General features: G+C 40.6%; 1 protein-coding gene across 3 annotated transcripts in view; it reads right to left on the bottom strand.

Moving 5' to 3' along the window:
- Positions 1-3746: 3746 nt before the first annotated feature.
- The window catches only part of C1QTNF7 (C1q and TNF related 7), a 50166-nt gene continuing 37662 nt past the window's right edge, over positions 3747-16250 (bottom strand). For 2 of the 3 annotated variants that reach the window (XM_031066091.1, XM_005415414.2), the window contains exons 2-4: positions 6530-6729; positions 5430-5675; positions 3747-4739 (exon numbers count right to left, since the gene is read on the bottom strand). In XM_031066091.1, the coding sequence (XP_030921951.1) occupies positions 4108-4739; positions 5430-5667 (870 nt within the window). In that variant the 5' untranslated portion in view covers positions 5668-5675; positions 6530-6729 and the 3' untranslated portion in view covers positions 3747-4107. The remainder of the gene's footprint in view (positions 4740-5429; positions 5676-6529; positions 6730-16250) is intronic. The other variant, XM_031066097.1, reaches the window with a different exon arrangement.

The following is a 16250-nucleotide window of genomic DNA, read 5'->3' as shown; positions in this document are numbered from 1 at the left end:
ACTGCTTAGAACAGCATTAGTATAATTATTCTAAATATTAATTACCTGCCAATGGGTAAATAAATCAATAAATAAACCAATCAGTGAACACTAATTTATTCAGTAAATGTCTTGGTGTATGAACAGAACCTAGTGGGTGAGCTGTGGAAGGTAAATTGAGTATTAAAAGAACTGCAGCAACTGATGTAACATACTTGGTAGGAAATGAAATAAATTGTTTCCAGTTTTGTATATTTTTGCCTATCCTAATAGTACCTAAATGACGTTAGGTAGATCTAAAAAGATTTGAAGAATGTAGATAATGTTCTCAGTGCTGATGTTCATTAGTAATTATTTCCTCTATATTGTCTCAGCATTGTAGAACATTGAGGATCTATTGCTCCTGAAGAAATTGTATAACCATATGAACATGAATACCAGTAGTCAAAAAACTGAAAGTATTTATTCTATGTGACATACTCAGAAAAATTTGAAAATGTAGATAAATGTTTAAATAATTATCTAGGCTAAAAATATTCAGCAGTGGAACATGTGACTAACTTCTTCCTTAATGTCACTCCACCAAGTATAAAGAAAGTCTGAAAGAGTAGAAGGTTGTGGAGAGCTGTTTTGTTTCAAGTAACTTTATTTTTACTTATCTTTAAATACATATATCCCAAGTAAATATATATATACTTTTACTTAAGAATCTCAGGAATACTGATGTTCTTAATGTTGTTTGATGGTTTCCTGGTGGTTTGAGGTTTGTACAAGTTCTTGCAGCTTTGAAGCCCAAGAGTTGGTACTGCAGTAAAGACATGCTTCCTCCTGGCAGTTCCTCCTGGTGACACTTATTTCTCTCTGTGGACCCTAGGCAGAGACTAGATGACTAATTTGGTCTGGATGCCTAATTTTATATGCCATTATGGCATGTGTAGAATGACCAATATATTCTGTAGAAATCATTGATTAATTTCAAATTTGATAATGTAGAAATTTTGCTCTTTTGCTCCTACAATGTTTTGAAACCAGCAGACCTCCCCGTGTACTGGTGTGAATTGTGGGAAGACATCAGCCCAAGATATTTTCCATATAAATTCAAATTTAGACAGATAAATACCCCAAATGCAATATTGTGTCATCAAAATTGATATATTTTCAAATAATATACTAGCAATAGCAATGATTTACTTTAGGATAATGTCTTGACACCCTTAATGAGGGCAGGGACACATGGTACTTGTATACATATGTCGTCCATATGTGTAGTAGAAGTATTCTTCTTGCCAAAACCTATAGAAATAATCCAACAGAATGACTTATTTTTAATTCTTCATGCCAAAATATTAAACTGTTCAAAAAAGTGTAGAATCCAAATGGGAAAACTTTGGGAAATTAATGTTACTTTTCTATAATTGTACAAACATAAATCTAAAATTGCTAAGAAAAGGAAAGCAGTAACTCTTGGTTTACTTATTCCCATGGTGTCATTTCCAACATGGGTGTGGTTGAAATACCTCTTTTATATTGGATTCATTTTTACAGATTTTTACATGGGAGCACTTTGCTTATAGCTAGGATTGCAACCAGCAATATTTCACTATAAAGCTGTATATTTTCTCTGTTTAATTGAGAAAAATTAGTTTTGTCTGAAAATTTCCAGATGTATTATAACTACAGTACATTCCTGTGGAGTCTGGAGAAAATCAGTCATTCTCTTTCCTTAAGGCTGGGCTTATCAGATTTTCTAATTCTAGTAAAACTAATATGTTACTCCTAACATAAACTTCATACTGATTCAAATGTCATAAACCTACTTCCATATTTTGTAAGATAATCATCGAATTAAAAATTTATTTTAGTTGCTTTTGCTGCATATATATATATATATATTCTGGTTCCAGTCCTGCATCTATTGAATTATGCTTCCTGGAAGTCATGGGCTGGATATGATCCTTATTTTGTCCTGTGGAATTCAGTGCAGGCAGCACTGGGCAATGCTGATGGTCTTTGTGCCTCAGATAGGCACTGATGACTGTGAGGCATCACCATCAATCATAATTGTAAATTATGATTGGACTGCATTTTGCTCTCATATTGTCCTTAATTTGCAGATGTATAAATGATTGTACAGCAGGGTGATAAACTGAATCTCCAGGTGTTCTTTTCCATATTTTTCACAGAAAGCAGCCCTTGTGTGACACTAATAAATTAGGTGTCTGGTTAGAAAAATAATCTACTATTGTCTTCTATCAGACATCTCTCACTGTCAAATAAAATAATGGTTGTACAAGCATTGCCAGTTTGATTTGTGGTCAGGGCTTTGCACCTGTTCACTGCAGAGCAGCAGTCCTGCACTCACAGCCATGAATGCTGATGTGGGGGGAAGTGAGGGCGCGGGTACAGAGTGCGCAGGCTGATGTTCCATACATAACCATCCTGCTGGTTCTGCAACCTCAGCAGCATCTTCGTGTCATTTTGTCTGCTTGTAACTTTCTTAATCTGTTGTAACTTTCTTAATCCATCAAATACACAGAAAAAACCTAGAAATTTCTATCTGCCTTGGTCATAAAGTGGGTTCAAGAGTTGTGCAACACAGATCACTAACATTTAACATGATCTGAATAACTGTTAGAAATAGCAGGTCTCTGCAAATCTGGGATGAATAAAAGAGTGTAAATTGTGGAAAGTAAGAGAACCCAATGAAAGATTACCAGTCTTGACTGGTGTTGAATGCTGGAGAACTCTTGATGTTCCTAGATATTTTTACAATGATTGGTTCCTGCCGCTGGTAAAATGGATTCCTCATTTCCAGTGTGGATTGATATGGTTTTTCACCCATGGACCTTGCTGTGCTCCTATCTGATAGAGGGAAGTGCCAGGTACTACCGGATATTTTATCTCCAGATGGGTGCAGATGGTGATTAAATCACCTCTTAACCTCATTGACAAGAAAAGTAAATTGACCTTGTTACATGTCTTGTGTAAGTCCCATGAATAGAAGTGCAAACATTTTTTGCAACTTTCAAGTAAGTTTTTGAAATACTGACAGAATTAGTTTCTTCCTAGGTAACCACTATTCATCTCTACTTTTAATTCAATTTATCATACATCCAAAGGGTGGTAGCAACAGCCTACTTTTATTACTTCTATTTAGCTGATAATCCATGAGGTCCCATGTACCTTTTCCAAGTTCATTGATTTGCTGAATGCACTTTTCATCTTGTGTGTGACCTACCTTTATTTCATTGTATTTGGCCATATTGAAATATAACTTCTACTTTAATGGTGTGACTCAGTTTCATATAATTTACTCTGATTAGTGATTACTGTCCTGTCATTTTTGGGCACCCACAATTATCTTCAGCAAAAAGTTTATACTTTTTTTCCACATTTCTCATAAAGATAATAGGTAGCATTTAAAGAATAGCAAAGACACTTGGCATTACACTGAAAATACCTACTGAATACTGACTATCTCCAAGTTTCCAGATTTTCCAGTATTTAATTTCTTTATATGTTTGATAGCTTTGTTCTAGACTTTTATGGCTGCTACTGAGTAGTCCTCAGCTAGTACAAATCTTCCTGTACTTACTGCAAAGTTGGTTAGCTATGAATGCTGTTTGTTGGTGTAAATATTAGATGGGACTCTTCTTGTGACCTGTGCAGTGGCATCCTGAAACTGTCATTCTTATTTTATTCCTCTCCTATCTGTGTTTAATGTATTGCCTGTCTTAAAATGACCAAGATTGCAGTGAATTGTTCAATTTTACTTTAATGTAATATACAAAATAGCCATTCTAAATTGCAAATTAATACATTTTATATAAAATCCAATGTACAGTATCTTAAATTTGTTTAAATAGTATTATAAATGTAATTTTAGGGAAGAGTCAGTCCTGGAGTAATGCAGTCTTATGTTAATTACAGTTCATTTTGGTATCCCTGCTGTTTGTTAAAAAATCCATCCTAGATTCTAGAAACATCTTTACGAGCTCAGATTTGGTTCCAATCAAAACAAGAATGAACTCCCAGATTTTTTTTTGTTTTTTCATTTCAACTTTGTTTTCCCCACGCAGATGAATAAAATCCTATGCTGGGCCCTCCAGTTTGAATTCGCCATCCGCTTCAGAGCTCGTCTTCATCTGATAAAGCATCAAGGTAATCTGTATCAACATATAGGAGAAATCCAGAAAACAAACTGTCTGCCCACGTTGGATCAGAAAAGAGACCATTTTGGTCAGTGTAGAAGATTTCAAGCCATACTTCATCCTCTGGCTGAAGATAGATCACTGTGGATCCAGAAGCGACGTCGTGGTTGCCGGTGTTCGCGTCAAAAGTCTTGATCCGGTACTTGCCATTATGAACCAGCCCAATGGCAAGGTGCTTGTTTGCTAAGGTGATATCATAAGAAAAATAATAAATCCCCGGGATGGCACAAATGAACTTCCCTGTGGATGGGTTGTAATGCTCCCCCTCGTTGAAGAGGACTTTATTGAATACAATTGGTAGTCTTTCCTCTGGGTAGCTCGTGGTGATGCCAACAGAAAAGGCAGATTTCAGCACTATCTTTCCACACTTGCAGACCCCTGGTGCTCCTGGCTCTCCTCGGTCTCCTTTATCTCCCTTAGGTCCAGGGGGTCCAGCTGGACCTACGTCACCTTTGGCACCAGTCAATCCTCCAGGTCCTTTCTTACCAGACTCACCTTGGTCTCCTTTCTCTCCAGCTGGTCCTAATGGCCCAGTCTTTCCTCTTAAACCTTCAAAAACATTTTGAGTTAGTTAATCATTGCACATATCACCTCAGTAAATGATTGTGTGGGCTACTGTGTGTGCCTGAACAAACAAGAAAAACAGGTCAGAATTTAAAAATACTCTAGAAATACCTGCAAAATTTTCTAGTAAGTATGCAAAAGGAATGCCAGTAATTCCTACTTGTCCTCATGTGTCTTGATTACACATTAAAGAATGTTATATGTAATCAATCTATTGCTGCCTGAATTACCAGGCACTACTGATAGCAGGGACAGCAGCATGACTACCTATGTAGTGATACTTGTGCACTAAATATTTCCTAAAAATAGAGTATTTTTAGTGCATACCTAAGCACCTGCTAATCTTTTAAGCGTGGCTAATGGCACAGGTGGGACTATTTATTTGAGACCATGCATACTTCATTCTTTCCAATCTTTTTCTTAGCATCTCTGTGAAGAAAGGTTGTGTATTTACATTTCTTTACACTGATATATGTGCATACTCTCACTATATTTATATATGTACACACTTAAACCCACACAGGCACATACACACACCCATCATGTATAAATAAATAAATATATATATACACACACACCTATATATACATATATATAGATATAGATGTATAACAGTGATGATGACAGGTCCTGCTTTCTTGTACTACTATGTTAGTTTACACAAATATTCAATACCTGCACTCCCTTTTTCACCTTTTTCTCCCTTCCTGCCATCTCTACCATCTCTTCCTGGAAGACCAATGCGTCCGTGTGGCCCTGGGGATCCGCTGGCTCCAGGGGGGCCAGCAGGGCCTGGCAAACCCGGGATGCTGCAGATATATCTGGTGTAGTAATTTTCTCCTTTGGTCTGGCTTTGAAGAGGTTGTTCGCTTGTGTAGATGGCAAAACTTGTAATGTACAGGAGCACAAACATCCTCAGATCTGGAAAAAAAAATTAGTAAGACACTCTAGTCACATGGAAATGGCTCTGAATATGCAAATAAGTGTGACACTGTGATGCATTATGCACAAGTAGAGGTGCAGACCTCAACCTGGAACTTCTGCGTTACCAAAACCCATGTAGGAGGCAAGGAGGAAAGTCTGTAAGGTTGGAGATTTTTATAGGCACTGTACAAGTTGCTGTATGACTTTCAAATAAGTAGCTGTAGACGGACACTGTGTAACTGGTGAATATCATCTTTTTGGGGCCAAACGTTGACATGTGAAAAAATAATCTGGATTTTTCAATGCAAAGACCATTTTGTCTTTGGTCCCTTTACAGCTAAAAGCCCTCTTGCTGGAGGAGTTAGTCTGTGCTAGAGGCATGTCCCTATAGTGAGAATAAAGCTTACGCCTTCATTTCATTTTGAAATTTGCCCTTATGGTGGCAAATGAATCTCCAGCTTAAACAACTGCAGCAGAAACTTGCTGAAGCTGCAGAAGGGATAGGAGGAGGCAGTTAGAGAGCTCCAGCTTCAGTGCCCCTTGGAAACAGCACAAATAAACACTTCACCCTAGTCGGTCAGGTGGAACCAGGCAGCTGCCCTGCCCTGCAGGGGATGGCAGGGTGTGAATGGGCTGCTAACAGGCTGAGTTTTTTAAGCCTGGCTTGTGCTGTCATATACAATGAACTGTGTCACAGTATCTTGCAAGAAAATTGGTTAAATCCTTATATATGGTATTTGGGTGTTTTCATAAATGATTGGGTGGAAATTAGATTTCTCTGTCCCACTGTATACTGGGATACTAAAGAAAAGTAACTGGAGAAACAGTGACATGCTGAGTAATTGCAGTACCTGATATACAAAGGTGTCTTAAATTTAGTGTTGCATTAGCAGAGAGTCAATCATGGGTCAGGTGAGAACCTACAAGGCAAGCTGTTTTTTCTAGTTCCTTTGCTGTCTTCTCAGAAAATTTGTGTAGGTTTTTTTGTTGGAGCTGTCCATTCTGTCAGAGCTAATTTACAGCATTCAAGGAAATCAGAATCCACAGGTTTCTGTGGGGAGAAAAAGAAAAATGGAATGGGCGATTGAGAAAAATAGCTGTGAAATGCAGTCCATCTTTTTTTTTACAGTGAATCATAGACTCAGAACCATTAGGGTTGGAAAAGACCTTTATGATAAGATTATCAAGTCCAGCCATCCACCTAACATCATCACCATGTTCATCACTAAACAATGTAAAATCCACACGTTTCTTGAACACTTCCAGAGATGGTGACTCCACTGCTTTCCTGGGCAGCCTGTTCCAATGCTAGTCAACCCTTTCTGTGAAGCCAGATTTCCTGCTACCCAATCTAACCCTCCAGTGCCGCAATTTGACATTATTTCCTTTTACCCTGTCACTTGTTCCCTGGCAGAAGAGACTGACCCCCACCTGGCTACCACCTCCTTTCAAGGAGCTGTAGAATGTGATAAGGTCTCCCCCAAATCTCCAGACTAAACACTCCCAGCTCCCTCAGCTGCTCCTCACAGGACCTGTGTTCCAGGCCCTTCATCAGCTCTGCTGCCCTTCCCTGGACATGCTCCAGCACCTCAGTGTCTTTCTTGAAGTGGGATTCCAAGGCTGAACACAGGATTCAAGGTGTGTCCTTGCCAGTGCTCAGTACAGAGGGACAATCACTGCCCTGGTCCCACTGGCCACACTATTGCTGGTACAGGCCAGGGGCCTTTGGCCTTTTTGGCCACCTGGGCACAGCTGGCTCATGTTCAGTCACTGTCACCAGCACCCCCAGGTCCTTTTCCACTGGGCACCTTTCCAGCCCCCCTGCCCCCAGCCTGTGGCACTGCCTGGAGTTGCAGGACCTGGCACCTGGCCTTGTTAAATCTCACACAACCAGCCTCATCCCACTGGTCCAGCCTGTCCAGATTCCTCTGCAGAACCTTTTAATCTATAAATTGTTGTTCTCATTCTCCCCTCTGTGATACTGATTGGCATTAACTGATTTAAAACCCCCAAGCCATTACATTTATTTGCAGTTCATGATATTTCAACTGGTATATGGATGGCACAGTCAGATCTATTCAGCAAAGAAAAATCAGCATATATGTATATACCTGCATGTACACATACACAGCCTTTATAAAGATTCTTTTATTTTACAGAGTGGAAAATTAGAAAATGTTATGGTTATCAGTTATAATGCAGAAAGAAATAAGAAAATATTATATTTGGAGAGAAATAAACAATGCTCCAAAATTCTCTTTGGTGATAAACATTTTGCTTTTCATTTTAGACATCTTGCATCAAATTGGCAGAAACCAAACTATTAATTTTGCTGTTATTTGATAAAGCCTTACCATACAGGCATAGCAGTCTCCACAAATGGATTAGCATATGAATGCTGAACATTACAGCAGAGCAGTGAATGATAACTCCAAGGCAGTTGTTAGCTACAAGACAAACTCCATAGTGCGATTTGCTCTGATGTACTACTGAGCAAACTCAAATAAAGCTCTTGGATTTTCATGGGACTTAAATCAGGGACAAAAATCTCTGTGCAGAGGAGAAAAACTTTAAACACTTAGCCAGGAGGGAACAGCTTGGAGGGACTTCATGCTTAAAGCTGCATATGCATTTTACACAAAGCTGATGGATAAGAAGCAGACATGACCTAAGGATCAAGGACTGGAAAAAAATCCTGCCCTTTGCCAGATGAAAGTCTGAATCAGTAGGCTGGATATTCCCAGACTGTGTTGCATGTAAGCCAGGCAAAAACTATCTCAACAATTTCTAGTTTTGCCTGTGTCAAGGCTATCTTACAAATCAGAGTGAAAACCTTCACACAGCTGTTCCTGTCACTGGCTGGCCCGTACCTTATTGATGTGTGAAGCTGTCTCCAGCTCCCAGACCTCCCCTGCTGTTCTTCTCATGTGCCTGCAGGAAATTAATTGGTCTGGGACATGTATTTCTGAATAGACCATGGGAAAAATGTCATTTGGGGAAGGTGAGGGAAATGGGGTTGTTGAGATAGGGATGTGCCTTAGATGGCTGGGGCATTGTGTTTGGAGAACCAGTTTAGGATGGAGAAGGGATAGAGAACAATATACAGAGATTTCATCTACATGTTGAGGGTCTTAAGGAGTGACAGGGCTGTGTAGCTGAATGGTGGGAATGCAATTAGGCAAACAGAGCTGGGCTTGGGAGAAAATCATGATAATGGTTCAGGTGATGATGTTTGCAGACCTGAATTTGTTTTGGGGGGAATACAGAAAGCTGCTTCCAACAGTGGTAGCCAAAAAATGACATTTGGGAAACCATGCGTTAAGCCAGAGAATCAGGAATTCTCTTGCCCTTTGAATTCAGACTCTTGCATTTCTTTGTGCATAACAGTAGTTATTTTATAAGGAGGGGGGATGCCTGTCTGTTATTGCAGTCTCTTGGAAAGAGACTCAAAAAGAAATCTCCTGAGACCAAGGAAAGAAGGACAGTGTTGAATCCATGCCCTCTGTTTCCCAGTGAGCGCCCTTAAGAGCACCACTGAACATTAAAGGTGAAAAAGAACATATGATCCTGGCTTTTGAAATTTCAGGTTGACTTAGGAGGCCAAAATCAGAGATTTCAGTTCACAGGGTTTTAAGATGTTAGAGGGTATAATAGACTTTCCAGATCACTTTCTCAGGAGTCACCTATTGTTGTAGTTTTATTGTTGTAGTTAAATATTTGTTCACAGAGAGTTAAGTGGGAGGCAGAGCGTGAATCATAAATAACACTTTGTTCTTGGCTTCTGGTTGTTGTTTCAAAGATAAAAAACTTTTGTCCATAAACTGGGGTAGGAAACAAAGTCCTTTATATATGCCAAGTGATTTGTCTCTAGAGAAAAACAACATTTGAGGAGTTCAATGTATTTTTCCAAAAGCTGAAAGCCAGAATAAGCACATGGTATTCTTCAGAACAATAACAGACATCTTCATCATAGCCATCACCAAAAATAATAATGAAAATTATATAAACTCAGAGTTAGAATAATGTTATTCCACATTTAGGAAATGGCATTTCAATAAGTTTCAAATCCACTAGGTAGAGGAAGAATGCACATCAAGGCATTTACTTGACGATGATGGATGTGCTGATCAGTTCTAGCCATAGAATCATAGGATGGTCTGTGTTGGAAGAGACCTTTAAGATCATCTAGTTCCAGCCTCCCTGCCGCGGGCAGGCACACTTTTCACTATACAAATTTTCTCAGAATGGTCTCTGAAACAGATTTTCCAAGTGAGTTCTTTAAGTTATCTCATTCATTTAATACTGGAAAAACATTCAAAAAGCTTTTCTGGACCTTTTTGCAGTCTGTTAAGGTGGCAGATCCAAAGAATCAAAAGCAGGTAGCCGGCAGGTCAAGGGAGGTGCTTATGCCTCTACTCCACTCTTGTGAGATCCCACCTGGAATGCTGTGCCCAAATCTGGGGTCTTCAGCAAGGAAAGACATGGACATGCTGGAGCAGGTTCAGAGGAGACCACAAAGACAATCAAAGGTCTGGAGCACCTCTCCATGGACTCCCACTGAGAGTCCCACCACTTAAAGGTGGTACTTGTGAGAAAGGTGGAGACAGACTGTTTAGTAGGGCCTGTTGCAATAGGACAAGGGAATATGGCTTTAAACTAAAATCGGGTAGATTTAAAATAGACAGAAGGAAGACATTTTTTATCCTGATGATGGCAAAACACTGGAACAGGCTGTCCAGAGAGGTGGTCAATGCCCCATCCCTGGAAACGTTCAAGGCCAGGTTGAACAGGGCTCTAAGCAGAGTGATCTAGTTGAAGATGTGCCTGATGATTGCAGGGGGGTTGGACTAAATGACTTAAAGGTCTCTTCCAACACAAACTGTTCTATAATTCTATGATCTCTCTTGAGAACATACTCTGTAAGTTAGATCCCCACTGAAGCCAGGGCTCAGCAGAGGCTTTTCATCAAGACATTAGGAAATCTCATTTCATTACTTGTATACTCAGACTATGTCACTAACATTTTTTTAAACTTAGAAATTCAGGGATTGTAAGAAATCCCCAGTTTTGAGACTTGCTGGTATATGATCTAATCTTTCTCACTTGTTCAACTATGTAGGGCTAATTCTAAAATTTATTAATTGGCATTGTTTTGAAACAAGCCTAGAAGATTTCCCATGAATCTGTTGTAAATAAAAACTGGGTCAGGTGCCAGTAGCTATTAGTCACAAGCTACCCTGGCTATGTTCTTACTTTTGTCTTGCCTTGCTAGCTTTGAATTCACTTCCAATACATACACAGAGCTGTTTAGGCAGTAGAAGATGTGTTTTAACTTCCTTGTGCACAAAGACATAGATGAGAAATTGTGATACTCGTGGGCCCTTCCTGTCTGCAGCCCTGGCAGTGGATTAGTGGTAAAGAGCAAGATACTCTATATATCCTTTGGCTTTCCATATGCAAAGGCCCCAAATTCCCCACATAGCTACCAGGAATCCTCGATGTGAGATGCACAGACCATCGCCAACTCTCCCATCCAGGAGCTGTAGGTGAGACATGGTAAAAACCCCCCCAGAGTAAAAAGAGGTTAAAAGTGCTTTTCTGTGTAAAGCCAAGGCCAAAGGGAAAAGCTGCTTCAGTAAAAGACATGAAGATAAACAGGAGACAGCGAAACAAGAGATAAAGAGACTGAGATGCTGTGGAACAGGGCAAGGGCACAAGAAATTCCTTCTGATAAAAGAATCTAACAGCAAAAGTCACTGCGAAACTCGTAAAATCAATATGTATGAGCCTATTGTGAAATTGTATGCATATGCATTTGAACGGGAGATAAAAAGAAGGACTGAACTTCACAGGGGTTGCGCATGCCCTTTTAAAGAGAGCAGTCTTTGCATGCGTCCAGCATCCAGCGCTGTAAGTAAACATACTGGGCTTTTACAACTATTGTAAAAGTTGTGGAGTTTTTTGTTTCTCTTTCTCCACGCAACATAGGGTAGGAGAAACAAAGTGAATAAGAGGTAATAAGTCAGGATGAGAGGTAGAGAGGCGTCTTCAGCAATTCATTTGAAATCTCACTGGCTATGCCAGTCTTTTCCCTCTCAAAACATGATCCACAAAAGTCAGCTGTGTCCCCGTGCCTGACGGGTTCAAACCTGCCATTCAATCTGCCACCACCACTTACCTTTCTACAAGGCCTTAGAAACAGGTGCTTATGGTTTGGCATGCCACACTCAGCAGTTTCTTTGCTCTGTATGATTTTAATGCCATTAAAATGTGAGTCTTAATGAAGGAATTTTTTTCCCCTCATGGATTTTATAGTGATCATCCACCTTCAGTTGGCCACAGCTTTATACATCTCCCAGCTTTTTTTGTGTTATTGGGGGCTATGCTGGACTTCCAGAGCTCCACCTGTAACACCACACCTTACTCTATGAATCAAGACCACAGCTGCCCATTACCACACTGCTTGGGTTACCTACACAATCCAGCAATTTCACATGGCTTTGCCTGTTTTGTTTCCCTTGTGTAAGAAGGGGAAAGTGACCCAACAGTTTTTGAGCAGTCTGAACTTCTGACTTGCAGCACCAGAACAGCTGATGGTGCCCAAAGGAATCATTGAGCCAGTGGGAAGGACCATTAGGTAAATATTTCTGAGAAAAAATCCTCAAAGGCCTCATTAGCAGTGCTGACATTTAACAGTCTCATGCATTTAAGTTTGCAGTCAGTCATGCTTGAACAATCTTCTTCATAACTATGTTGAATGCAGTCAGATTCTTCAACATGTGTCAAGCCTCCATTAAAAATCAAGTGCTTGTAATCAAGGTCAGAAGTTTAGCATGTTTGGTTTTCAAAGTATCAGAAGAGTGGGAGCAATTTTATTTCTCAATGTCTGTCTTTAGACATAGTGTCGCCAGGTATTCCCATTATTTGGAAGGTTGTTTTTCTGAAAAATGCCAGACAGCCTGGTCAAGGTGTGTATTGGTGAGATAGCTTGACTCAGCTGGTGGGAATTTTAACAAGAATGCTGGCAGGCAAAGCAGTTTCACTGCCAGCTGTACCAGAGCACACAAATAAATACAACCTGACAGAATTTGTTTTGGCAGAAAGTTGCTTACAGTTGGCAAGTGACATGGAGACAATAACATGTTTGCTTGCAGTGTAGAGAAAAATGGCCAGGATTTAACACTGGGAAACTCAGGATATGAGTGTACCTACACCTCAGGTGCAGGATTATTTGAAATATGTTCTCTATTTCCTTAAAATAAAATAGGAGAAAGAGACAGGAGCCATAAATGAGAAGCTGTCTTCAGGGATGACCTAGAATTTGAAGGGTTGGTTGTGAATCTGTACTGGAATACAGCATATGGAAGCACATAGGCATCTAAAGATGTGGATAGATGCCTAGAGCAGTGTGCCCATCTCCTGTGAAAAGTCTTTCAGTTCAAGCAGGCTTCCTTCTCTTGGTTCCTCTCCAGCCCTTACCAGGAAAATTTCCATCTCCTGTCTTAGATCATTCTGCCTTGCCAACCTTGTGATGATAGAAAAGAAATAAAAAACAGGCTGGGTACACCATTTTGGATGGTCTGGAAAGAGGAAAAACAGGGCGCAAAAATAAAATGCCAAACTGCAAGGCACATGGGGACAAATAAGAAGAAAAGTCACAAATTCTTGCCACAAGTCATGGGGACAGACTTGCCCTGCCTCATACCTTGTGCTCACTTGTGTTCCCACCTGGGCTTTGTGAGCAGAAGTCCATAGAGAGCTCCCCTTGTGACAGCAGTCACTTTGCACAGGAGTGACTGATGGGGGACAGCCAGCAAAGCAAGAACTACTTTGGGAACTTCGCTGGATATATAGCTGAATATGCTGTAGTCCCTGGGCATGGCTTAATTCTCATGCCCTCAAGGTAAATGTTGTTTATTAGATCATGGACACCTCTGGAGATGGATTCTCCTTCGCCCAGTTGCTCCAATGGTAGAGCACATGGCACCAAAGAACAATGTTCATTCACCATGTGAGAAGAAAAATGTGAAGAGAAGAAAGCCTCCAGACCCTCAAAAGGACACTCCTCCCTCAGAATATTGTTTTCTTCTGGAAGTTCATCAAATGATATCACCCTGGCACTGTGCCTTTCTGGGAACTGTGTGGAAAAGTAGGCATCCAGTCAGGGACTGCATTCTACAATGAACTAGGCAGAGACCAGAGGAGCAGTTTAAAGGCTCAGACTGCACTAAGCTGGTTGATTTTTCTGAAGCAAGCTGGGGAAGGTGCCCATAAACTTCTCTGACAGGGGAGCAGTGGAGGCTGTGCCCTGGGGCAGGGAGCAGCCCTGTTCAGCTGAGTGTCAGTCTCTTGTCCCTGTTCTGCTGTAAATGGAAGAGGATATCTGTCCATGGCTTGACATGAGTAAATTTTTTCAAAAACCGTCATCGTTAAGCTTTTAGGCGTACACTTGCAACAAACCAAGCTGATTGCTTTTCCATGAGGAAAACTGGAAGTTTTTCCTACCTGGGCTGCACAGATGCTCAGGACAGCAGTGTGAGACCCAGGCTGGGCACACCTCGCAGTGTTAGCAGCCTGAGGACATACCAATGCTGCAGCTTTCTTGCAGGACTACATCCACAGGGCACTGCAGTGTTCACTGCAAGGTCTCCATCTTCTGACCTTTACTGTAATGTTGGCTTGGTCAGAGCAGCAAAGATAGAGCTTCAAGAAACTGAAGCCAAACATGAGAGACGTGATGGTGAATCTGAATCTCACAGAGGTGTGAGTGGCTGTGTCTTAGCACAAATGATAAATGTGTTTAAAAGCTGAGGTTTTACTGTAATCTAATGGTGCTTGAACTTCTGAAAGCCCAAGGCATTTTGAAATGGCATGAGAGCTTTGAAGCCTCCTGTGCTTTTAGAATGCCACCAACATCGGCTTGAGTCCCCAGCCTCTGGTACTGACAGGCTCTCATGTCAACCCTGGTGGTCTCCATTTTACTGCTCTGACATGTCAGTAAAAACCTGGCTTGAAAATCAGCATACTTTCCTGACTCTGGCTGTTCTGAGAAAAGTCCTGTTCTCGTGGAGGGAGTCTACCTCAAAGCTATTACTTCAACAGTATCACTTCCATATTTATATTGGAACAGAAAAAGGAGAATTTGGCCTGGTTTAGTCACATGTGCAATTGTTATGGTTAATGTCAGATTCAGGAGATTGGAGCCAGGAAGATATAAAAATAGAATAAAATTTATGTAATGTCTGCTTTTGGGTAATAACAGGTTTTTAAAGTATGCTTCTTCCTGATTAAATCAAACCTTTTACTTTCAGAGAGGATGACCTCATTGTGAGACAGAAGGGCATGCACATTAGAATGTTAGCTCTAAACAGTTTGGAGCCATGAAATAAAATTCCATTTAAATTCTGTATGGTTTGATATTTTCTTACTGAAACAAAGGTTTCTGTTTCCATAGCAAGGCAGAAGGGACAGTGCATCCTTGCTCCCAGCAGACTTGCCAGGGGTGCTGTCTGCACCCTACCCTTGGTGTCTCCAACACCCAACTGTACCCAGCCCACTCAGGACCTGCACTTCTGCTTCACGAGGCTGATGTTCTACAGCTTCATATCTTGTGCAGGTTATTGTGCTGGGTGAGGGCTGGCTGTTCCCTGGGGCCAGGAGAGATGGAACTCACAGGGAACAGGGTGGCAAGGCAGGATCTCACCAGTTACAGCCCATCCCCAGCTGGAACCATGGCATCTGAGGCCAGACCAGAATATCAGCTTGTGCATGGGGGTCAGCTGGGCTGAAATGGGGTCCTTGACATTGGGCAGGGTAATGGGACACCCCAGGAGAGGCTGGCAGGGGTTTCAGGGATGTCAGTGCCCACAGGTCTCTGGGAGGTTGTAGGTTGTACTTATTCAAAGAGGAAGAAAGCATTGTGTTCAGTCTACACATATGGAATTAAGAGTTTTCAGCACAAGGCATTCCAGTGTTTGTTTAATTCCATATGGATCTTTATGCCTCTCCCCACTGAAGCATTCACTGAGCCACGTAGACAACCTGTGCCCTTCAGAATTTTGTCTTGCTCTCATCTGTCTCCTAATGAGAACCATTTCTATGTTGGACTGTTTGGATTTGTAGAGTCTCAGTCCAGCTTGTTTAGAGTTTGTATAGTACATGAATTGCCATATACTGAGAAGTGTCAAACCTGCTTTTTTGAAAAAAAATTTTGGATTGCTCTTAAAACACATTGTAAAAATCTAAAGTCTGTTTTAAGAGCTCTTTCATGTTGAAATAACACTGACAATTTTTTTTCTCTGTATTTCTGATTTGGATTATTCAGGCAGGAAGTTTTAAATTTTCAAGTAAAAAGTTTATGAAGAAAATGGAAGTATTGTCTCATTTATTTGTTTTCTAATTTGTACTAACCTTGAAAGTGAAAAATTCATGCTGTTATATAGAACTCTGGAGGATCCATCCACCTGTTTGGCTAACTACTATAGAGTACTTTATATCCTAGTCACAGTCTGGCCTGACACATCTTTTTTAAAGAGGATACTTTTCTTTCACAGAATTTGCATTTCCCTCTAT

This window comes from Geospiza fortis, unplaced genomic scaffold, assembly GCF_000277835.1.
Source record: "Geospiza fortis unplaced genomic scaffold, GeoFor_1.0 scaffold40, whole genome shotgun sequence".
Classification (NCBI taxonomy): Eukaryota; Metazoa; Chordata; class Aves; order Passeriformes; family Thraupidae; genus Geospiza; species Geospiza fortis.
The sequence above is the reverse complement of the archived record's forward strand: the minus strand, read 5'-3'. Positions and strand labels throughout refer to the sequence as shown.